Consider the following 24815-nt stretch of genomic DNA (forward strand, 5'->3'; position numbering starts at 1 on the left):
GTGCTGCTGTGGCAGTGTCCACTTGGAAGGGATGTGGGAGAATCCAGGAAGCCAATAGGTGCAACTAAGTCTTTTTAAGTCTTAGGAAAAGCCCCTGGAGCTGTACAAGGAATATTTGTTTTGTGCAGCCAAGCAAGAGTAGGACCCCGAGAAATGCAGGGATAGGGCTAACTTGCTGGAGTTTGTTATATGCAGACAAGCTGACAATGTGCCTGTGAGTACTGGAGAGCAGAGTCCCGAATGTGAACCTCAGTGAGGTAGTCTATAATCCTGAGTGGCTTTTGAGAAAACGTTAAAGCTAAATCTTCAGTCGTGATGAATTGGAATTCCTTGTGAAGTTTTATTGACCCACAGTGTCAGCAACCCCTCAGATATTAGTGAGAAATATGATAAATTTGTCTTCACCAGATTTGCTATTTGAGTAACCTGTTTTGTTGTTGGAATATAACATATAAATATTTAATGTTGTATTAGATTAGATTACTTACAATGCGGAAGCAGGCCCTTTGGCCCAACAAGTCCACACCGACCCTCCGAAGAGCAACCCACCCAGACCCATTCCTCTACACCTTGCACTACAGGCAATTTAGCATGGCCAATTCACCTAACCTGCACATCTTTTGGACTGTGGAAAGAGCACCCGGAGAAAACCCACGCAGACATGGGGAGAATGTGCAAACTCCACACAGACAGTTGCCTGAGGCGGGAATTGAACCCTGGTCTCTGGCGCTGTGAGGCAGCAGTGCTAACCACTGTGCCACCCACAAACAAGGGTGGAGCTTGTTTGGAGGTTTTCAATAGATCCCTCTGAACAGGTCAAGGGTAACTGAACTGTTCTAACTTTGTACAGTTAAAATTATTGTTCTCTTTTGAAAATTATGAAATCTTGTGGTTTTAGTCTCGGTAAGATCCAGGCTAGCTCATAACAAATTAGGCAGTTTCATAACCCTGTTCCAGTCTTGTTAATTCAGGCATAAATGCTATTTACTATACTGAAATAAACTCCCCTGTTCTTTCTCAGAATAATGTCATGGGATATTTTTAAGACCACCTCAAAGTGCAGACTGGGCCTGAGTTTTGCATTTCATCATATGGACAACACTTCTGGGGCAGAACTCCCCCAGTACTGGATGGTTCCCCTAGTACTGCATGGGTGCATAGCTCCCCGAGTACTGCATGGGTGCAGAACTCCCCCAGTACTGGATGATTCCCCTAGTACTGCATGGGTGCATAGCTCCCCGAGTACTGCATGGGTGCAGAACTCCCCCAGTACTGGACGATTCCCCTAGTACTGCATGGGTGCATAGCTCCCCGAGTACTGCATGGGTGCAGAACTCCCCCAGCACTGCACAGGTACACAACACCCCCTGTACTGCATGGGTGCACAGCTTCCCTGCTACTGTACTGACATTTTAGATTAGATTTACAGCTCAAGTTTCTGCAGATGGACTTGAACCCACAACGTTCAGATTCTGAGGCGAGAGTTGGCACGGAGTTACTGGCTGTCTTGTGCTCCCCTAGGCTTTTGCAGTCTGGTGGTATCTATCATACTGCTTTCAGTGTAGTTTATAACTATGAAGCAGGTCTATTAATAATAATATAAGCAGCAGTAACAACACCATGCAGAAAATTAAAAACGTGCACAGATAGAACAGGGTTGTGAAGGAAGCATTTGGCATGCTTGCTTTCATTGGTCAGAGCATTGAGTACAGGAGTTGGGACATCATGTTACAGCTGTACAGGATATTGGTAAGGCCACATTTGGAGTACTATTTACAATTCTGGTCGCAATACTATGGGAAGGATGTTATTAAACTGGAAAGGGTGCAAAAAAGATTTACAAGACTGGAAGCTTTGAATTACAAAGTGAAACTGGGATTTTCTTCTCCGCAATGTAGGAGGCTGAGGGATGACCTTAGAGGTTTATAAAATCATGAGGGGCACAGATAAGGTGAATAGCCAAGGTCTTTTTCCCGGGGTAAGGGAGTCTAAAACTAGAGGGCATACGTTTAAGGTGAGAGGGGAAAGATTTCAAAGTGACCTGAGGATTAACGTTTTCATATAGAGAGCGCTGCATATATGGAAGGAGCCGCCAAAGGAAATAGTAGAGGTGGGTACAATTACAACATTTAAAAGACGTTTGGATAGACATATGGATAGGAAATGTTTAGAAGGATATGGTCCAAAAACAGGCAAATGGGACTGGTTTAGTTTAGGAAACCTAGTCGGCATGGAGGAGTTTGGCCAAAGGGTCTGTTTCCGTGCTGTATACACCTCTATAACTCTATGCACTTAGAAGGTTCCAGAAATGAAAAGTGATTATTTGGTTTGTCGTTCCTCCTGGAAGCTATTACAACTTATCTGAACACTGCTTAAATGTTATTAGAGTTTCTGACTCAATCACTCCTTCAGGCATTGTGTTGCAAATTCTCATCACCCCCTGGTGAAGATATGTCTCCTCCACTCTCCACTTAACCTTCTAACTCTTATCTTAAATCTATGCCCCGGGTTATTGACACCTCTGCTATTGGAAAAAGTGCCTTCTAATCCACTCTACCTCATAATTTTGTACACCTTTATCCAGTCCCCTCTCAACCTTTTCTTCTCCAAGGAAAACAACCCCAATCTAACCAGTTGTTCTTCACAGCTCAGACCCACCAGTCCAGGGAACATCCTTGTATACTGCCCCTGCACCCTCTCTAGTAATCCTATCTTTCCTACAATATGGTGACCAGAACTGCACACAGTACTCCAGTTTTTTTTTTAAAGATTAGATTCCCTACAGTGTGGAAACAGGCCAACAAGCCCATACTGACCCTTTGAAGAGTAATCCACCCAGACCCATTTCCCTCAGACTAATGCACCTAACACTATGGGCAATTTCTCATGGCCAATTCAACTGCACATCTTTGAATTGTGGGAGGAAACCGGATGTGGATAACCAGTGATTTATACAGTTCTAGATAATGTTCCTGTTCTTATTTCTATGCCTTGGCTAATAAAGGCAAGTTATATATGCTTTCTTGACCAGCTTACCTACCTGACCTGCTACCTTCAGGGATCTATGGATGTTCTCTCCAAGGTCCCTCTGATCTTCAGTACTTTGCAGGGTCTTATCATTCATTTTGTAATCCCTTGCCTTGTTAGCCCTCTCCAAGTGCATTACCTCACATTTTTGTGTTGAATTACATTTGCTACAGCTCTGCCCACCTGACCAGTCATTGATATCCTCCTGCAGGTCACAACTGTTGTCATTATTTACCACTGGATCAATTTTTATGTCATCAGCAAACTACTTAGTAAGTTTGCAGATGACACCAAAATTTGAAGTGGAGTGGACAGCGAAGAAAATTACCTCCGTGTATAGCATCTTGATCAAATGGGCCAATGAGTGGCAAATGGAGTTTAATTTAAATAAATGTGAGGTGCTGCATTTTGGAGAACTTGTACAAGGCAGAACTTGTACACAGGAGAAAGTGAGGACTGCAGATGCTGGAGATCAGAGCTGAAAATGTGTTGCTGGAAAAGCGCAGCAGGTCAGGCAGCCTGCTTCAGAAGGACTTATGCCCGAAACGTCGATTCTCCTGTTCCTTGGATGCTGCCTGACCTGCTGCGCTTTTCCAGCAACACATTTTCAGAACTTGTACACACATAATGATAAGGTCTTAGAATGTGTTGCTGAAAAAGAGACCTTGAAGTGCAGGTTCATGGTTCCTTGTAAGTGGAGTCACAGGTAGATAGGATAGTGAAGAAGGCATTTGGTATGCTTTCGTTTATTGATCAGGGCATTGAGTATAGGAGTTGGGGGGCCATGTTGCGGCTGTACAGGACATTGGTTAGGCCACTGTTGGAATATTATGTGCAATTCTGGTCTCCTTCCTATCGGAAAGATGTTGTGAAACTTGAAAGGGTTCAGAAAAGATTTACAAGGATGTTGCCAGGGTTGGAGGATTTGAGCCAAAGGGAGAAGTTGAATAGGCTGGGGCTGTTTTCCCTGGAGCGTTGGAGGCTGAGGGGAGAGGTTATAGAGGTTTGTAAAATCATGAGGGACATGGATAAATAAACAAAAGTCTCTTTCCTGGGGTAAGGGAGTCCAGGATTAGAGGGCAAAGGTTTAGGGTGAGAGGGGAAAGATATATAAGAGATCCTAGGAGCAACATTTTCACGCAGAGGGTGGTACATGTATGGAATGAGCTGCCAGAGGAAGTGGTTCAGGCTAGCACAATTACAACATTTAAAAGGCATCCGGATGAGAATATGAATAGGAGGGGTTGGAAGGAATATGGGCCAGGTGCTGGTAAGTGGGACTCAATTGGGTTGGGATATCTGGTCGGCATGGACGAGTTGGACTGAAGGGTCTGTTTCCGTGCTGTATGTCTCTGTGACTCTATGAGCAGACTTGATGGGCCAAATGGCTTAATTTCTGCCCTTATGGTCTTTGGTCTACATTCCTGCATATCCTCTTTCTTGACCATCAGCCATGAGGAACCTTATCACAAGCCTCGCTAAAGTCCATGTAGACCACATAAAATATATTACCCTCATCAGGATTCCTGGTTACTCCCTCAAAAGATTCAATCATATTTATTAGGATATGACCTTCGCTCAGCAAGTCCATGCTAACTATCTGTGATTAATCTGTGGGTCTTCAAATGCAGATTTATTCTGTCCCTCAGAATTATTTCTAATAACTTCCCCACAATTGAGGTTAGACAGATAGTTAAGGCAGCTAACTTGTTCAGCACCATAACCTCTATGTTATTTTAATACTTAACACTCCTCCCTGATATCTATGTGTGTGTTATTCTTTTTCATTGTGAAGACCATTACAAAGTATTCATTAAAGACTGTGTTCACATCTTCTGGTCCAAGCAGACGTTACCTGTATGGGACGTACCTTTTCTTTGGTTATTCTTTTGCTCTTTATATATTTTTTATAAATCCTTCAGGTTTTCTTTTATTCTAGCTAGCTTTCCTTTTTAAGTTTCCCCTGCAGTTTTTATTCTTCTTGAGGGACTCTACCATATTGACCTCTCAGTATTTTCCATGAGCTTCCTTTTGTTAAAAAAAAATCAGCCTTCCTGTTCCTTTATATCCAGAGTGATCTGGTCTTGGTCCTACCCATTGTCTTTACAAAAACATTTTTGCCCAATGCCCTTGCCATTTCCTCCTTGAAGGCCTTCCACTGCTCTGACCGTTTTAGCTACAAGTAGCTATTCCTGATCTATTTCAGACAAATTGTATCTTAAAAGCTTTTTCCCAGTTTAGAATTTTTATTCCCAGCCCATCCTTTTCCTTTTCCATAACCATCCTAAATCTATTTGAGTTATGGTTACTATCTCCAAAATACACCCTCACTGATGCACTTTCTACCTGCCCCAGCTAATTTCCTCATTAGGTCCAGAGCTGCCCTCTTCCTTGTGGGGCTTATTATGTGTTGGCTAAAAGAAAAATTCTCCTGAATGCAATTTAAGTATTTTGCTCCCTCCCTATATTGCGCACTAAAAGTACTCCAGTTTATATTTGTGTAGTTAAAATCTCCTATTACTGCATTATTTCTCTTACACCTCTGAAATTTGATTACACATTTATTCCTGTGTCCCTCCTTGATTGTTTTGGGACCTATAATACATATTCAACAGCTTGTTTGCCCATTTCTATTGTTTATTTCTACCCACTTGGTCTACATTTGATGATCTTTTCAAGGTATCACCCCTCCTTACTGCATTAATCAGTTTCTTAATCAATACTGTGATCCCCTCACTTCCCACTCTCTCTGCGCTTACACTTTGTGAAAACCTATTTAATTAGTTCTACAATTTCCACTCCCACTTCTTAATCCCCCTCATATCTTTCCCCAGAACTGTACCAAATTGAATTTACAATGATTGGCTTAAAGTTCTCCGTCTGTGCATCAATTGTAACAATGGGGAAGCATACATAAATACTTACACACTTGCAAATAGCACATTGTTATGGAGTCACGCAAGCCTCCCTATCAAAATTAATATTGTGGTTTATGTTCATTTCTCTTTGTAGATCCTGGCTGTCTTAATAGTGTGGTGTCTGAGACCTTTGTCCGTTTCTTTGTGGAAATAGTCGGTCACTACTCTTTGTACATGACTTCCAATGAGAAAGACGAAAGATTATTCCTTTGGGAGGCATTTCGCAAGTCTATCACGTCAAAAAGTGTCCGACGGTTTCTGGAAGTTTTCATGGAAACACAGATGTTTGGTGGATTCATTCAAGATCGAGAACTAAGAAAACTCGGGGTGAAAGGTGAAAACACTAGTCATAATATTGCCGCTTCTTCCCTCCTACCTTTCACCCCCTACCTTACAACTTTGTCAAACTCATTCATGTATTTTGTTAGTTAACCATGTCACATATAAGAATAAATAATATGATTATAACATACAAATGCTGTCCTTATGGAAACATTTAATAAAATGTATTCTGTTCCCCCCCTCAGACTGTCTGAAATAAAGCATGATGTGGAGGCACCAGTGTTGAACTTGTGTTAAACAGTTAAAAATCGCACAACAGGTTTATTTGGAAGCACAGGCTTTCAGAGTGCTGCTCCTTCATCAGGTAGCTGTGGAGCAGAATCATAAAACACAGAATTTATAGCAAAAGATCACTGTGTCACGCAACTGAAGCGATATATTGATGATGGGCAACAATGCAGAGTGGCTGAGCAGAGGTTGATAGCCAAGTTTGGTACCCATTGGGATGGCCTCAACCAGGACATTGGGTACATGTCACTCTACAGGTGACCCCACTACACTGTACACTCTCACCCACTCTCTTTCTCTCACACACACCCTCTCACAGGCTTATCCTCCATCACACACACACACACACACACACACACACACACACACACACACTTTGCCAAGCTTTCACACATGCAAACACACTCTGTCTCTCATATATGCACACACACATAAGTCTATGCAGTGAATTTGTATTTGCAGATACATTCTATTTTGCTCAAAAATGCACAATCTGCAGGCAGTCACTACATGTAATATTTTGCAAGTTCTACTTTGGAAATAGAGCCATATGGCACGGTGGTTGGCAGTACTGCCTCAAAGCGCCAGGAACCTGGGTTCAATTCCAGCCTTGGGTGACTGCGTGGAGTTTGCACATTCTCCCGTATCTGTGTGGGTTTACTCCCACAATCCAACAATGTGCAGGTCAGGTAAATTGGCCATACTAAATTGCCCATAGTGTTAGGTGCATTAGTCAGGGGTAAGTAAAATTGGATAGAGCTCTTAAAGATAGTGGAGTCAAGGGTTATGGAGATAAGGCTGGAACAGGATACTGATTGGGAATGATCAGCCATGATCATATTGAATGGCGTTGCAGGCTCGAAGGGCTGAATGGCCTACTCCTGCATCTATTGTCTATTGTCTATAGGGTAGGGGAATAGGTCTGGATGGGTTACTCTTTGGAGTTTGTGTGAACTTGTTGAGCCAAATGGCCTGTTCCACATTGTAGGGAATATAATCTAATCAAACCAGTTTGACTCAAGATTGGGATACAGACAGACTCTGACCTCACATCTTTAAGGCATTGTCTGAACTGAAATGTCACCTTTTGTTATAAAAACTAATGTTATCTTGAGAAGTGACTTAAAAGAAATTCTGGGATTTACATATTAATGAACTAAAACCTGCATTCTTAAAGGTGAAAGACTTAACAATCCAGCTTTGTTCAATATATCACTGAATGACACTAATCTTTTACTATAAATTCTGTGTCTTATGATCTTGTACTGCACAACCACCTGATGAAAGCTAGTGCTTCCAAATAAAGTTTTTGGTGATCTTGCAGCTCCTTTACAAAGGGTTTGATGGGGTCAAGGGTTTTTATGGCTGGTTAGAGGTGGGAAGACTGTACCCAGTACTCAGAACTGATATGATTCTGCCAATGGTCAGGTTTCTGAGTTAAGAAGGTAGTGTTCAATGAATCATTCAAATGTAACTTACCCTTAATACACTGGTTTAACAGAGTAACCAAGAAGAGGTCTTGGGTGGGCAATAACACCAATTCTATTGAATATTTATATGGGCTTGCCTTTGGTATGTTCATCAGAACCTAGCTTTCAGTTATTATTAGATAAACGTTATCTGTGACATATCCTACATGCCTATGTGGGAAATGGAGAAGCAAGAAAAGATAGAAGGAAGTGGGTGTCTTGCAGCACTTATGTTGAGGTGCATGCTCTGACATGTTAGCCCTATTTTTCCTAATGTACCCATTCCTTATGTAAATATTTTTTATCGTCTGCAGGGTTATTTGAGGTCCGAGCACAGGACTATCTTGAATCTCTCCCTGGGAGTGAACAAAGAGGGATGAACCGATTTCTTAGAGGCCTAGGTAAATGCATTTTCATTTGCTTTCGAAATAGGACTTGGATCAATTTCTTTCAGTCATTTATGATCTTCACACTTTGTGGATTACCAACTGTCTTAGTCAATATTTTAAGTTTCATTTCTTGCATAAGTAGATATTAGCTTTTTTTGTCTGTTTGATGTTCATACTTTCAATTTTGTGAAAGTTAACCAAATGTTTGTCTATTTCTAGGAAGTAAAATGAAATTCCTTCACAAGAAGTAAAACTAATCATTTGAAAGGCATCTTAATGCGAAAGAAGGCTAAATCTAGCAGAGTCACTTTTTCTTTGATTTGATGGATCATTGATTTTAGATTGTCATTACAGCAATATCTGTTGAAGAGAAAAGGGAGACTGTTGCTTCAAAGCTGTGCTCGATCTAATGTGAAAGCCTTGAGGGGGAATAAAACCCAGTTCCATTGAATATTTATTATTTAGACTTGCATGAAGTCTACCTTGTCTCTGTTTGGCTTTCACATCTCATTGGATAAAGATTACCTGCAGGGTGTCACACCCTAATCTGTAGAAGAGTTGGAGAAACAAGCAAAGGATGGAGAAAGTACTATTTGGGAGCGGTCTACAGTAAAACAGGCATGGCACGTGCTGGAAGATGAAGGAAGAGGAAAGAAAAAGTAGACATTTGTAAATTTGTGAATTAATAAAGACTGACTTCAGACACTTTTTTTCTAAAAACTTGGTTTGAACTCTACTGTTAATACTCAGGAGCCACAATCTTTGTCCTTTTCAGTTTAGCATGATACACCAGAAATATAACTGCAGCACGATGTTTGAAAAGTCTGTCATTCTCTGTGTAACACATTGTCAAATGAGAGAATACTGGGTTTAAGATTGTAATATGATTTTACTGTCAGGAGTTTGGCATGAACAATATGATTGATCAGTACAATCTTGTACTGTACATAATGTGCATTTGTGCTGGTCAGTGAGGGAGGGACTAGAAGTGTTCGGTAAAGACTTTGCTTGATAATGGGACCAATATGCTGAGGGATGAGGTACACAATGCATGGAATGAAGCCAGAGGTCCAAGTATATTATCATAATGTATAGTATTGTCAAACTTCAGAACCACTTGACTGTATCAATATAATGTCTATTGTCCGAATTGCATGTCTTTGTAGCATTCAAAATTGAATTATTATTGACACCATAAGTTGATAGAAAACTTTTGAGGAGTTCTTGGTTTGGGAGAGTATAAGGGAGTATCCAATTTCATTTCATTTGAAATAAGCCTTCTTTGGTTGCTCTTAACAAATATCTGTCCATATTTGAGGTAATGGTAAATATGAAAATGTTACCGCTCACCTTCTAGACAAATCCAGCAACTATCCATATCCAAAGGCTTATAATATTTTTTTTAAATTCAGCTTGTTTTCTGTATGCTGTTAAACACAAACTAGCAAGATGGGTCTGCAAGAGTTTCTTTCTGTAGTGGTCTCACTCAGCCTTGACTGTATGCAGATAATTAGATTACAATACTCTCAAGCAGGATTTAGTGTGCTGCAGATCTTTTAGCAACAAGATTTATGCTGTAGATTGCAAAGTACAAAAAATCAAATTTTGCAATAAAACACAAAGAGCTGGCTTGCAGCAGAAGAGAGTAATTGTAAGTTGATCAGTTTGCCATTTTTTGCATATTACCTGTGGACCCTCAACACCATGAACGGTTGTAACACAGTTCTCTTCAGAGATCTGCACTTTTTCTAGCAAGCATACATACATCTGAAAAATCAGTAGTGTCCAGCAATGACTGCATGTTGCTAGACTGATTTTTCAAGCTTAGAGTTAGACTGACAACTAGTGCAGGAAGAGATTTAACAATACAGAAAATATTTACAAGAGGCTGAGAGTGAATCATAAAGTAACTATGCACATTGAAATAGGTTTCACATAAAAGGGCACTGATGTTTTAACCACTGTAATGTAGCTTCTACTCTAGTTTAACATAGACAAATTATAATACCAGCATGATTACTAGGAGGCTCTTAGTTTACATATTCCTAGCAAAAAGAAATTCCAGAATGCTAGTCTTTTAGAAGCACTCCAACTGCTGAACAAGTCAGTTCAGTATTTACTTTGGATGTGCTCAACTTTGATTAGCAAAGTGTGAACAAATACCCTATGGAACTAATCCTTGGTGATGGGAACTGTCAAATCTGGAATCCAGATTTTTTTCTCATCCCTCTATCATCTGTCATTCCTCAGCACAGAGAATATTCAAATGAGTAGCGTGTTGCCAGTCAATGCTACTCTTTAACTAGCCTTTAGAAATTGCACAATAATGACAATATGGAGATGAGATATCACTTCCAATCTCTATTACCTTCCCAGTTCTGGGAGAGAAATGCTTCAATCACGGTCAACTCTTTCTCTGCGGTCAGCTGAGATTAGGATCTCACTTTGTCAAGAGTATCAGATCTCCATCCAATTCAGAATACTTTGGAATTGTACTTTCATGGGTCAACATCCTCCATTACTCTGTATATGATACTTCAGTGAGCAGAGATTCAGGTGCTGAGATAAACATTGAATTGACTCCATTTGGTGCAAGGTTTCATTTTTAAAGTAGGCTTGTGGTATTTTTTTCTAATTTTGCTAACTTTTGTAGTCAAAAGCTTCATGAGAAAATCTTGTCCTTGAGCACTATTCATTCTCTTGATTTGGACCAACCACCTCTCTGCTGAACTACTCCATTACAGGATCAATTATTGGGTGCAGTGTACTGAAGTAAAAGACAAAATGGAACTGTGACAGCAATAAGGTGACTGGAGGGATTTGTAGAGAAAAGGATAACATAGAGCTCTCTATTCAGAGAGTCAGATGTTTAAGGCAAATGATTAATATGAAAGTGTGTACATGCACATGTCCACAATATGTTGTTTACATTGTGACATAATGTTTTGTCTTATAATTGGGAATGGGATTTTTGAAACCTAATTCAAAGGAGAGGATGGTCCAAACTGAATGGAGTCCACTTAAAACATGCTCCCTGTCACTTCTATTTCCTATAGCTAGAGTATAACACTATAAAAGTTGGGATCGTATCATGTAACTTAAAGAAAATTCTATTTATTTCAGTGATCTGATTAACCAAAGTCTGTTGTTTGTAATTTGTCAAATTAATTTTGTTGGGTATGGATGGTCAATTTAAAAAACATTTTTAAATGCATTAAATGGAGAGGCAAATCTCAACAGAGTTTGCACTGATATGGTTTCTTTTATAACCTCAGGGCATTCCACCTCATGAAGTATTTCCTGAAATGTGGTTACTGTTGTAATGTGGAAATGCTGGTAATCAATTAACAAGGCCCCATAAACACCAATGTGACAAATGGCCATACAATCAGTTTTAGTAGTGTGGGGACATAGGTTTGCCTGGACAAAGTAGTTGTTTGCGACAATAAAAACATTGTACACCAGAGTGCTGCAAAAAAGTCACTTAATTTTTGGAAACCTGCATGGTATCAGAATTGAATAATTTGTTATCTTAAAACAAAGCAAGAAATACTTGAGGACTTTTTATTCAATGTAAATGAAGTACATGCTTTCCAGCAGGAAAGAATTTTATGTTGTTGCAATATCCTGGCTTGTGATGGTTCCAAGCTCTTCCATTCTCTTTGATCCAGAGACTTTTTTTCTCCACCTATTTCCTCTTCATTTCCAGATTAAAGTTTCAAATATTTTGTAATGGAGAACCATGGTGTATTATAGGGAATTGAAGCAAGTCCAGCAATTTCCAATAATTTGCTGAATTGTTCTTCATATAGCACTCTATGTTTGATTGTACAAACACTGCTTAGAACAGGCAGGTTGATTTGAATGTGGTCAATGTATTAGCATAACAAGCATTGCAGGGAAAGATACTTATGAGAAAATCTTTAAATATGCTGTGAATGTTTCTGTCCATGTCTCTGGCATTTTGGTTTTACGTTTTTGGCAAGTTTTAATGGATATTGCATAACAAAATACATTTCCCAAAGTATAAACTTTCTAAAACAAATTACACAAAAGCAAAGAATAACTGGGAAATAAAGCTGTTAATTTTCATGCATTTTTTGTGACTGTCACAGATGTCAATAGGTTTTGAATGTCCCTGCAAAGGTACTCTAGCATGATCACTCCATCATCTGCTTTAAACATATTGCCATATAAAAGTTAAAATACCAACAAAGTTCTCTTCGTTTTTCTAAATTCATAACAGTCAAAATCTCCCCATTAGATTGGCTGTTTTATTAGGTATGAACCTCAAGTCATTACTTATCTAGCAGTATTCCTAATGAAATATAAATTAGTAAGAGCCTTGCTTCAGCTGTACAAGATAAAAGGAGCACAAAAGACATTATAAGCAGCAACATAGAAATCAATGTTAATGCACAGTTAATTTTTGCCAATACAAGAATTGGATGGTTTTAAGTGTTGAGGATTGCACATGTTTTCAACATCTGATATTGCTTGATGTCAGAAATAAATAGCCATGGCTGAAGCAGGTATCTATGTTTCCTATCAGTCATCTTGAAGCACTGTTAGGCCAAACAGTTGGTGGGTGTGGTTGTCAAGGGTCCTAAGGAGTGCAGGAAGGTGGTAGAGATCGAGGGGTCAGTTTAATAGTAACGTTTCCTGGGTAAATATTATGCCTAAGTGAGTTGGAACCCTCTGAATTCTCCAATTTTAACAAACTCGGGCATCCCATACATTGGGGAATCATATTTTTCTACATTGGAAAATTAAAAACTCTGGACGATTCAGAGTCAGCTGCTAGGCTGCTCCAACAACTCTCTGGCCATCAGAATATCTGGACTATTGTTGTTAATAGATAGAGTTTGCAAGTAAGATTCCAACAGGTGGAATATCTTCCTGCTAACAAAGCTAGGCAGACACTGATTTAGGTATCTATGATCTGCAAGTTGCCTTGTTGCCCCACACTCAAATTATCATTATGTCTTTGATGTAAAAATCTGAAGAACAAATACCTGTAGGCCTAAATACCTCTGCATGAACAAAATATTAATAAAGGAGGTATTAGCCCAGTAGAAAGAAAGATTAACTGCGTACATCGGAACAGGAATAGGCCATTCAGCCCCTTGAGCCTGTAATCAAGGCTGATCTGTGGCCTAATTCCATATTTCTACCTTTGACTCATATCCTTGAATACCTTAAGTGCTGGAAAGCAAGATGTAAGAATGGTTTGTTATTTTTCATCTCTGTCCAAATGCAAGAAGTCACTTGTGGATGGGGTGTACTGACCCCAACAGTTACCACACAGTAGGACAGAGTATACAAGAAGAAATAGTAGGATCTTGTCAGCAAAGTCTGGTAATTGTCATGAAGTTTTTAAAATCTATATATAGACTGGAAACATCAGACTGGCAAAAAGGTTAGCCGAGATAAGGCTTTCATTGAATGTTTTTCAGGACAGTTTCTTAGAATAGCACATTCGAGAGCCAAGCAGAGAGCAGGCTCTACAAGACCTGACTGTGCAGAAGTTACAATTAATTCATAACCTCATTGTGAAGGCATTCCTAGGTGCAGCCAAGTATAACAGGCATAAATTTTACATTTAGTTCCAATATTTTAAACTTTAAACAACAGCATTTTGGACAGCAAAGTGACAGACATTTAAGAATATACAGAATAGATTTGTTCCATCAAGGAAAGGCTGCAAGCACAGAATCATTCTCTATGGTCAACTAGAAATGTTAAAGATGGTATCAAACTTAAAGCAAAAGCAGAGTGGCAAGAATTATAAGGAAAACTTTTGGGTCCAAAAGAAAATAAGCAAGAAATATAAAAACAAATATTAAGAGTTTCTATACATATTTGAAAAAGAAAGGAGGTGCTAAAGTGAACATATAGAAAATGATTCTGGACGTAATGAAAAATAAACTGGCAGATGAATTAAACAGGTATTTTGCATCTCTCTTCACAGAGTATTCTAGTAACATTCTAGAAACAGCTGTAAATCAGGAAATGGAAGGGAGAGAGGAATTCAAGATCATAATTACTATGAACAAGTACTGATCAAATTGTTGGAGCTACAGGCTGATAGACCCCTGGATTCTGATGGATTATAGCCTAGGTCCCAACACAAGGACTTAGTAAGATAGTTGATATATTGGGTATAATTTTCCAAAATTCTAGAAATACATTACAAGTTCCATTAAATTGGAAATTACTGAACATAACTCCTTTAGTCAAAAAAAAACTGAAAACAAGAAATTGCAGGTTACAATGGTTTAACATTTGTCACAGGCAACTTGTTAGAAGCCATTATTAAAGGTGTTATGACAGGCACTTAAAAACATTCAAGGTAATCAGGCAGAGTCAACTTGATTTTGTGAAAGGAAAATTATGCTTAACTAATTTGAAGTAGTTCTTTGAGGGAGTAACATACGCCAAGGATGAGAAAAGAAACTGGTGGACCTACTATATTTATTTCCAGAAGGCATTTGATTAGGTGCCATTTCAAGAGTTATTGTGGCTAAAAGATTGGCTAGCCAACAGGAAACAGTTGACATAACAGTCATTTTCTGGTGGGCAAGATGTAATGAGTACTGTGACATGGGGAATCAGTGCTGGGGGCCCTACACTTTATAATTTTATATAAATAATAATTTACAATTTGCTGATAACACAAAGAAATATAGGGAAGTAAGTTGAAAGAGGACATCCAAAGCTACAAAGATGTACAAATAGGTCAAGTGGGTAAAGATGTGGCAAATGGAGTATAACAGAAGAAAATGTGAAATTGTAAGGGATGGATAACATTGTGGATTAATTAGATCAACCCATGATCTCATTGAATGACACAGCAGGATTGAGGGGCTAAGTGGCCTACTCCTGCTTCTAATTTGTATATTTGTATAAATGATCACAAAATCATCAGAAACAAGAAGCAGGATCCTTCTTCCTCATGATATCTACCTCTGAACTAGTAACCCAGTAATTACTTTGGATGATACGGTGACAACATTTTGAAAGACTTCTTCCTAGCCTTACAGATTTTGGCTAAGAGTTGATAAATGATTACTATGGGCAGTGTTTTCCTGCCATTTCTACAGCAGGAAGAGAAATAATTGGGCTGGTTGACTCAAGGAAAATACCTGCCCCTTCCTGTTACCTCTGCGATATAGTGCAGGGCAGGAGTGTCCATTGTCATCTTCCCCACACTAAAACAGATTAAGGCCCTTAACTGGTCAATTTGCAACCATTTAAAGGCCTCAACATACCACCAGCCTGATTATCCATTTCCAGAAGGCGACAAAGGAGGCAGCTTTTCTGTCAGGTTTAGGGGTACTTCACTTTGTCATAATCTGGTCAAATGAATGAATGGAGAGATAGGAATACGGGCATTGAAAGTCACCCCCTGTTCTGATGCCTGATCTCTCAACCCACCTCTCCCAAATCATGTCTGCCTTCCTGAAAAATCACTGATTTTTTTTTGCCAGTCCCAATCTTCAATGCTGCTGAACAGACTGCAGTCCAGGCCTTAGCTGCTGTTCCCGGTGGCTGCCAGTTTTGGGCTGGTCAGCAGTTTGACAAGGAATGGGACATTTGTGCAGGAGCCTAACTAACTGGCTTTCCCACAGGTAGGGGCAGGGGGTCTTGCTCTGAAAAACAACTGCATTTATACTTTAAAAAAATAGCTGATGTATCTCAGCCTTTGATGCTTTTAATCTGGCTGCTAGAACGTATGCAAGAATGCTGCTAGTATCTCTCCCCAGGCAGCCTCATTGAAGGACAACTGTGACACTCTTAAATTGGCATTCTGCTACAGAACATTAACTTGCACGCAGGAACAATTAGGATTTTTTTTTCACCAGAGAGATTTTCAGAGGTACAGAATCTGACTTTACAGAAATTCAGTTACAGATTCCCTCCCTCCCTCCACACCCATAATACGTGATTCTTACAGGTCAGTCAATCCCATTTACAAAACCATTTTTGCACATACGAAGATATTATTAAACAACCTTTGTTTACACAAACTTATAGTGAAATAATAGCTATGAAATAATCAGTGTCATCACAAACACAGTACTAACAGATAAACATTTGGTATATTTTAGCCCACATCCTACTTTGGTCATTTAACATCTAAAATAGGAAAATACTGTGGATGCTGGAAATTTTAAATGCAAACAGAAGATGCCGGAAATATCTAGCAGGTCAGGGAACATGTGGAAGGAGATCTTACCTGATAATTAAAATGGAAAGTGCTGGAAATAGTTAACATTTACTAACTGGCAAAAATGTAAAATTATTTTTCTCTGTTCAATTCATATAAATGACAATAACACAAGCATTATACTAGCCAGTGTTCATGTAATGTTTAACTATCTCTCAGCTTGTTTAGGTGTTGTAAAAGATCTCTATGAAAATTAACAAGCTCTGACAAATATTCAGCATATTCAAAAAGTACCACAAAAACTAACTTCATTTGTTGTTTGTGGAACCTTACTCTATAACATTGAAATTCATATCTACACAACAGAAGTGATCACTTTTCAAGAATAATTCATTAACTGCAAGGTGTTTCAAAGCATTCTGAAAATGTGAGCAGCATTGCTAATGCAGATTCCTTTTATATAAACAATAAGCTCTTCAGACAGACACTAAAGAATGGATTACTACCTACTGCAGCTTTGTATAACTGACGGATTATAGTTCCCAATTTCAAAACCTCGATTCAGTTGCATTTCCTTCTTCGTAAGGGTCAGTTTTGCAGAGACTAGATGCCTGTACAAGAAGGTGGAATAAAAATTGACACTAGCAGGAAACTCATCTAATCCAGTAAAAAAGGCTTCCAAACAACAGCAGCTTTTGGAAAATATCTGCAAGATCATTCCATAGTCTCAAGTAATATTGGGCAGTGTTGATTTGGAAAATACAAGTTTTTTTAAAAATCAGTGTCCTCTTGCACTCCAAACCCCCAACTTCTTGTCGTCTTACAAATCCAAGAATATCAAAACAAAATATGTGCTTCTGAACATAAAATTAGATTCGGCAAAATTAAAAGGATAATAGAAGACTTTTTATGGATGTATTGAGTAAACAGGTAAAATTAGCTGAGGGATATTGAATGTTGCGTGTTAGCAACTACTGCAGCTGTTGCTTTTTGATAGAGTCACAGAAAAACCTGAGTTTTCGAGGAAGTAGTTTCACATCCACAGAGACAGCTTCATAGTCTTCGTTATCTATACTGAAGAAACCTTGCGTTCCCTGAGAAGAAAAAGCGAAAATACTTCAGTCATTCAGAATGGATCCAACTCTCTTGTAAAAGAAATGAGCAGGATATGCTTTAATCAATACACTCCAAGATACAATCTCATCTGTATATTTCAGCCATCCAGCAATGGGCAATGCCAGACATTTTGAAGTTTTTCTTTATGGAGATGATTCAAGAGATTACTATCTTCTGATGTCTGATTGGCAGTTGAGCTATTATGAAAAGGAAAGACTTCAGTAAACTAAAATTTGAGAGAAATAATGGCAGTTAGGTTTCAACCTGTGAGAGGTCAATGGAATGTGAAAGATCATGAGAATATGAGGCTGAGATGTTGTTAGGCAATCTATTTCTACCCCCATTAGGCATTATATTTCTACCACCCCGTCCATTTCCACATATCCTTAAAACTGTTACTAGTGAGGAGTAAGGCTTAATGCTATTGGGAGTTCAGGTTAATACTCACTACATTCTTGAAGTGAGATAAAGATGTGAATACACAGAACACACCTTATACCTTTTCGTTTGTTAAAAAGTATGGGTCGAAAAGTGAGACCTTACCTGGGGTAGCTGTAATTTACAGAAACTGGCTTGGAGAACTTGGCTGCCTTCAGGACACATCAGTGGATCTGTTAATTTCCGAGTCCTGTTAATGGTCAAGCAAGAAATGTGTGCAATCAGCCAAAACACCAACTGATAGACAGCTACACAATTTCTCACCTTATAACTTGAATGGAGCAAAATGGGATAGTTTCTGATTCATTGTAAAATCATTGCCAAAGGTCACAAGATTTACAAGGTAAACTGTATGCGACTGAATACTGTGATTTTACAAAAGGAGATGGAAATATGTTTATTTTCTAATTTTCCTTACTATTTTGGAACCATGCTTGATTTTACTTGCCTCTTTCTAACCAATGACAGACCACCTTTCTAGGTGTTCCTGACAAATCTATAGGTCCACTTCACATAATTTATTGCTTCCAACAAAATTATGGATTAAGAAATTTCACATTCACATATGGCAAAATAATGCACAACTTCTTTAAATTTTAAACTCTTGACACTTTGTTTTCAGTATGGTAAAGGATGATGCAAATTCAGATGCGAATTGAACCCTATTTTATATTTCTATCAATATCTCGGATTTCCATTGCACTCTGTTTCATTCTGTCCTGGCTGTTTGTTTAAATTATTTAATTATGTCCAGATGATGGGTTCTATTTAATTAAACAGGAACCACTGCTTAAATGGAAAACATATAAGTAGTTGCTCCTTTCTACTTTTCATCTAATGCTACATTTATTCTTTCATGCAGTGGAGTGAACGAGTTGATAACATTGTTCAGGATGAGGTGAGAAATGGAGGGTGATTTACTTACATTGTTAGCTCTCAAGTATCTCAGCTCCTATGCCCCTGTGTTATGGGAAAATGCCCACCAAATACTGATGTGAAATTCTCAAAAAATTGATGTAGCAGTGATTTGCCACTGATACATATTACCACACATTCTCCACACTGAGTTTTGCAAACGAATCGGAAGCCAGGTTATTGCTTAATATTTATACATGAAATTTCAGGTCTGAGTTCACCCCCGTATCCATCAGTGCAGAAAAAAAATCACAAGGCTCTGTAATTAAAACTGGGAAGGGGCAAGTACTTTTTAAAATAATGAATATCATTTACTGAAAAGCTTTAATTATTACTGTTTGTTTTAGCGTAAACTTGGAGTTGCTATCAACAATGGCAAGGGAATGTTTCTGATACCTGACCTTCCAAAATCTGAGCTCTGCATCAGCAAGTTATTTAATAAGTAAACGAGGGACAACGATACTTACGCCGTAGCTACAAACTGCCGCTTGCTAATAGTATCTGGTTCTATACAAATGTTCATGGCATCTTCAGTACGCTGTAGAAAAGCAAAGAAACATTTAGCAGGATCTCCCTTGCCCTACTGAATTGCTTATTCAAAATTTGTCTGAATATTTTTGTCAATTAAATATATGATAAGGCTAAGACGAATATTACTTGAACACAAAGCTAGGAAATGAGACTGGTAGTACTACAGCTAGTAGAGAGCTGAGATCACGGCCTTTGCATGATTTCCTCCATTCCCATTTCACATGAAATACGTCTGGATCCACAGGAAGTAAAAGTAAAACAGATGTAAATTGCCTATTCCATATGATTAGGTAGCAGCATCATTTGAGGGTAAAATTCAATGGACCAACAACTCTTTACTAGGCAATTGAAGTTTCAGTGGGGTAGCATTTCAGGAGTGGTGACCATAAGACCATAAGTTACTCATAGATAGGGATAACGGCAGTCTTTGGGTGGTGTTAAATTAGGGGAAAGCGAACTTACAACAATATTACGCAGGAACTGCAGAGTGTTGTTTGGAAGTGGCTGTTTGAGGGTAAATCCACATTGGACGTGTGGGAGTATTTCAAATGGCAGTTAAGAGTTCAGGAATGGCATGTTCCTATGAGAATAAGGAATAAGTATGGCAAGTTACATGAACTTTGGATGACCAGGGATGTTATGACCTTGGTCACAAAGGAAAAGGAAGCAATGTAAGACCTAGAAGAATGGGAACTGACAAAATCCTTGAAGTATATAAGGAAAGTAGAAATAACTTAAGCAAAGAATTAGAAGGGCTAAAGGGGGTCATGAAAAGTCATTAGCAAACAGAGTTAAGGAGGATCCCAACGCTTTTTATACACATATAAAAAGCAAGAGGGTAACCAGGGAAAGCGTTGGCGCACACAAGGACAAAGGAGGGAATGCATGTACATAGCCAGAAGAGGTAAGTGAAGTCTTAAGCAAATACTCTATATCAATATTCATCAAAGTGAAGGAATTGGTGGAGGATGATCTCAGGGAAAGGAGTGTCAAATTTCTAAGCCAAGCTGTTATTAAAAAGAAAGAGATGCTGTGCGTCTTAAGAAGTATTAAAATAAATAAGTTCCCAGGTCTTGAATATTGAGGGAGGCAAGAGAACAAATTGCTGGACATTGACAGACATCTTTGAATCCTCTATGGCCACAGGTGAGGCCCAAAGGACTAAGAATAGCTAATGTTGTCCCATTGTTTAAAAAGGGTAACAGGAATAATCCAAGAAATGACAGGCCTGTGAGCCTTATGTCTGTGATAGGAAAATTATTGGAAGAGATCCTCAAGGACAAGATCAAAAGTATTTAGAAGCAAGTGGTCTGATTAGCGATGAACAGCATGGTTTTGTGTGGGGCAGATCATGCCTCACTAACTCAATTGATTTTTTTGAAAAGTAACAAAGATGGTTGATAAAGGAAAATCAGTTGATGTTGTCTACATCAATTTCAGTGAAGTCTTTGACAAGGTCCTTCACAGTAGACTGGTACAAAAGATGAAGTCACATGGTATCGGGGTGAGTTGGCAAGATGAAATCAGAACTGTCTTAGATATAGGAGACACAGGGTAGCGGTGGGAGGCTGCTTTTCGGAATGGAGGGCCGCAACTAGGATGTTCCACAGGGATCAGTGCTGGGACCTCTGCTGTTTGTGATCTCCATAAATGATTTGGATGAAAACATAGCTGGTCTAATTATTAAGTTTGCAGATGAAACAAAGATTTCATGGGCCAAAAAATGGAAGATCAAGTTTAATCCAGACAAATCTGAAGTAATGCATTTTGGAATGTCAAGTAGAGGTGGAAATTATACAGTGAATGACAGAACCCTTAGGAGTATTGATATGCAGAGAGATCTGGACATGCAGGTCCACAGATCACTGAAGGTGGCAGCACAGTTAGAAAGGGTAATAAAAAAGGCCTATGACATGCTTGCCTATATTGGAAGGGTTAAAAATGTGTTGCTGGAAAAGCGCAGCAGGTCAAGCAGCATCCAAGGAACAGGAGAATCGACGTTTCAGGCATGAGCCCTTCTTCAGGAATCATTGAATTCAGGATATATTGGAAGGGGTATGGAGTATAAGGATAGGCTGATTATAAATTATGCTGCAGCTTTATAGAACTTTAGTCATGCCACACTTGGAATATTGCATACAGTTCACCACACTACCAGAAGGATTTGGATATTTTGGAGAGGATACAGAAAAAGTTTACCAGGATGTTGCCTGGTATGGGGGATTTTACACTGGATAGGTTTGATAGACTGGGTTTGTTTTCACTGGAACACAGGAGGTTTGAGGGGTGACCTGATAGAAGTTTAAAAGATGTGAATGGCATGGATAGAGTGGAAGGAATGAGGTTTTTTCCCCTAAGACATAGGACCAGAAATTAAGCCATTTGGCTCATTGAGTCTGCTCTGCCATTCAATCATGGCTGATAGATTTTTCAACCCCATTTTACTACTTTCTCTCTGTAACTTTTGATCCCTTGGCAATCTGTTCTAAATGACCAGGCCTCCACAGCCTTCCGTGGCAATGAATTCCACAGATTCACTACTCTCTGGCTAAAGAAGTTTCTCCTTATCTCCATTCTAAAAGATCTTCCCTTTGCTCTAAGGCTGTGCCTTCGGTCCTAGTCTTTCCTACCAATGGAAACATTTTCCTAATGGTCATTCAGTATTCTGAAAGTTTTAATCAGATGCCCCCTCTCTTCCTTCCACACTCCACTGAGTATAGTCCTAGAGTCCTCAAATGTTCCTCATATGTTAAGCCTTTCATTCCTGGGACCATTCTCATGAACCTCTTCTGGACCTGCTCCAGGGCCAATTCATCATTCCTGAGGTATTAGCCCAAAATTGCTCACAGTACTATAAATGTGGTCTGACCAGAGCCTTACGAGGCCTCAGAAGTACATCCCTGCTTTTATATTCTAGTCCTCTTGAAATGAATGACAACATTGTATTTGCCTTCCCTAAATACTGACTCAACCTGCCAGTTTACCTTAAGAGAAACCTAGACTAGGACTCCCAAGTCCCTTTGCACTTCAGACTTCTGAATTTTCTCCCCAGTTAGAAAATAGTCCATGTCTCTATTCTTCCTACCAAAGTACATGACCTCACATTTTCCCATATTGTATTTTATCTGCCACTTCTTTGCTCACTCTCCTAACCTGTCCAAATTCTTCTGCAGTCTCTCTGCCTCCTCAATATATCTGCATCTCCACCAACTTTGTGTCATCTGCAAACTTACTAGAATGCCCCCAGTTCCTTCATCCAGATCATTAATGTATAAAGCGAAAAGTTGTGGTCCCAACACCGACCCTTATGGAATACCGCTAATCATTGGCTTCCATCCTGAGAAGGACCCTTTTATCCCCACTCTATCTTCTGCCAGGCAGCCAACCTTCTATCCATGCTAGTCCTTGGCCTCTAACATCATGGGCACTTATCTTACTCAGCAGTCTGCTGTGCAGCACCTTATCAAAGGTCTTCTGGAAGTCCAAATAGATTGGCTATCTTTGGTCTAACCTACTCATTACCTCAAGAATTCTAACAGATTTGTCAAGCATGACCAGGGTGGAGGGGTTAATTACTAGGGGACACAGGTTCAGTGCAGGTGGAGGAGGGGTGGGGTTTAAAAGAGATGTGCAGGGCATGTTTTTCTCACAAAGGATAATGAGTGCCTGGAACATGCTGCAAGAGGTGGTGATGGAAGCAGAGTGTCATCTTAGGATTTCCCAACTTTATAAGAACACCTTGCTGCAACCAATATCCCAGATAAGTCAAATCATGAGCAAGTAACTTCGTACACACCATTAATTTGTATAACAGTTTTCTCCCCACAAGCTTATAATCTCTACGATTATACAGCCAAGTTTCCAAATATGAAAATAATCTTTTTGATAAATTACAGTAAAATAGGACTAAATCAAGTCTGCCATCATAGTCAGTTCCTGGCAATAGGTACTGACAATAACTACTCACATCTGTAAGAGATGTCACAGCTGGTACAATGTCTTATGAGGTTTGTTGGGTAGATTTGCTGCAACAAATCATCTTTCTGATACTCGCCTACGTGCCTTACCAGCACTATGTAAGGAAGGATGAATTACCAATAAATCTCTAGCAGAAGAGGCACATACGTGAGTAAGGGTAGTTTATTAATAGTTTCATTAGCCTAAGACTAATTAAATACATTAACGCTATACAACTAGGTTTATGCTACATGGCATTAGACCATAGAACTGACAAACAACCAGTAACAAACTTGAACAACTACTTAGAATAGACTAATTCCTCCCATGCATATATAAGTAGGTGGAGTTGTTCCAAATCTTGAATGTTAACTCTTTTAGGTCAATTGCCTCATAACAACACTCTCACCTTAAGGTCTGTCTGCTTGTTGAGTGTGCTGATGGTTACTTCCACTGCTGTTTTCTGTACTTCCTCCCAGTGCTTCGGCTGCATTGGCATCAGCATCACTGTAGTCAGTTTAGGAATTTCAATGAAAACCCTGAGCACCATTTTTCAAAGACAAATTACTTACAGGCAGTATTATTTCATTCTCTTCCATTTTGTCTGAGTTGACATTTTCTGAACCCAGGGAATATGCTACACTCCCGTCCTGCATGGCATAGCACAGATGAGAAGGAAAAAGGAAGATGATGGAGTAATAAAGTCAGACAGCATGAATTTAGTTTTGTGACCTTTCCATGTTGCTGGTCATTAGTGTCCATCACTGAGTTTCCACAACATAAACACTGATTTTTATTTCCTAATTTGGGAGATATAGAATTGTACAGCATAGGCACGGGCATTTTGGCCCATATCTTAATAGAAAAGTAGGATCTAAATTGGAGCTTGCACAGGCAGGTGGGATTAGTTTAGTTTGGGATTATGTTCAGCATGGACTGATTGGACCAAAGGGTGTGTTTCCATGCTGTATGACTCTTTCTCTCTGCTGCTGCCGCCAATGCGGTAGAGTCCTCAGAGGGTCAGATTTACATGGCAAAAAACATTTACATTCATGTTACGGGTCTAAAGTTACAGGTGGTGAGGGTTGAAGCTTCCAGTTTTCTTTTCATCACTTGGCTGATCAGGAACCACACAGGCTCTTAAAGTATATCTTTGGCTTATATTGGAAGAATTTATTGATTGTTACTTAACCGCTGCCTATGTTATGAACACATGCTCCTTAATCACCAAATCCAAGGGTAGGACTCAAACCTGGAGTTTTTGGCTCAGAGGCAGAGCCATGTGCCATGAGATCTCCTTGTTAACACACGCTAT

General features: G+C 39.2%; 2 protein-coding genes across 6 annotated transcripts in view; one reads left to right on the top strand and one right to left on the bottom strand.

Moving 5' to 3' along the window:
- The window catches only part of LOC140458118 (DENN domain-containing protein 2A), a 144056-nt gene extending 133102 nt beyond the window's left edge, over positions 1–10954 (top strand). For all 5 annotated transcript variants that reach the window (XM_072552212.1, XM_072552213.1, XM_072552211.1 and 2 more), the window contains 3 exons: positions 6040–6279; positions 8299–8385; positions 8593–10954. In XM_072552212.1, coding sequence (XP_072408313.1) covers positions 6040–6279; positions 8299–8385; positions 8593–8624 — 359 coding nt within the window. In that variant the 3' untranslated portion in view covers positions 8625–10954. The remainder of the gene's footprint in view (positions 1–6039; positions 6280–8298; positions 8386–8592) is intronic.
- A 968-nt stretch (positions 10955–11922) lies between these two features.
- Positions 11923–24815, bottom strand: part of agk (acylglycerol kinase) — a 46564-nt gene continuing 33671 nt past the window's right edge. Inside the window, exons 12-15 of the mRNA XM_072552217.1 lie at positions 23910–24007; positions 19480–19550; positions 18203–18287; positions 11923–17637 (exon numbers count right to left, since the gene is read on the bottom strand). Coding sequence (XP_072408318.1) covers positions 17515–17637; positions 18203–18287; positions 19480–19550; positions 23910–24007 — 377 coding nt within the window. The 3' untranslated portion in view covers positions 11923–17514. The remainder of the gene's footprint in view (positions 17638–18202; positions 18288–19479; positions 19551–23909; positions 24008–24815) is intronic.

The sequence above is a fragment of the Chiloscyllium punctatum genome, chromosome 32, assembly GCF_047496795.1.
Source record: "Chiloscyllium punctatum isolate Juve2018m chromosome 32, sChiPun1.3, whole genome shotgun sequence".
Classification (NCBI taxonomy): domain Eukaryota; kingdom Metazoa; phylum Chordata; class Chondrichthyes; order Orectolobiformes; family Hemiscylliidae; genus Chiloscyllium; species Chiloscyllium punctatum.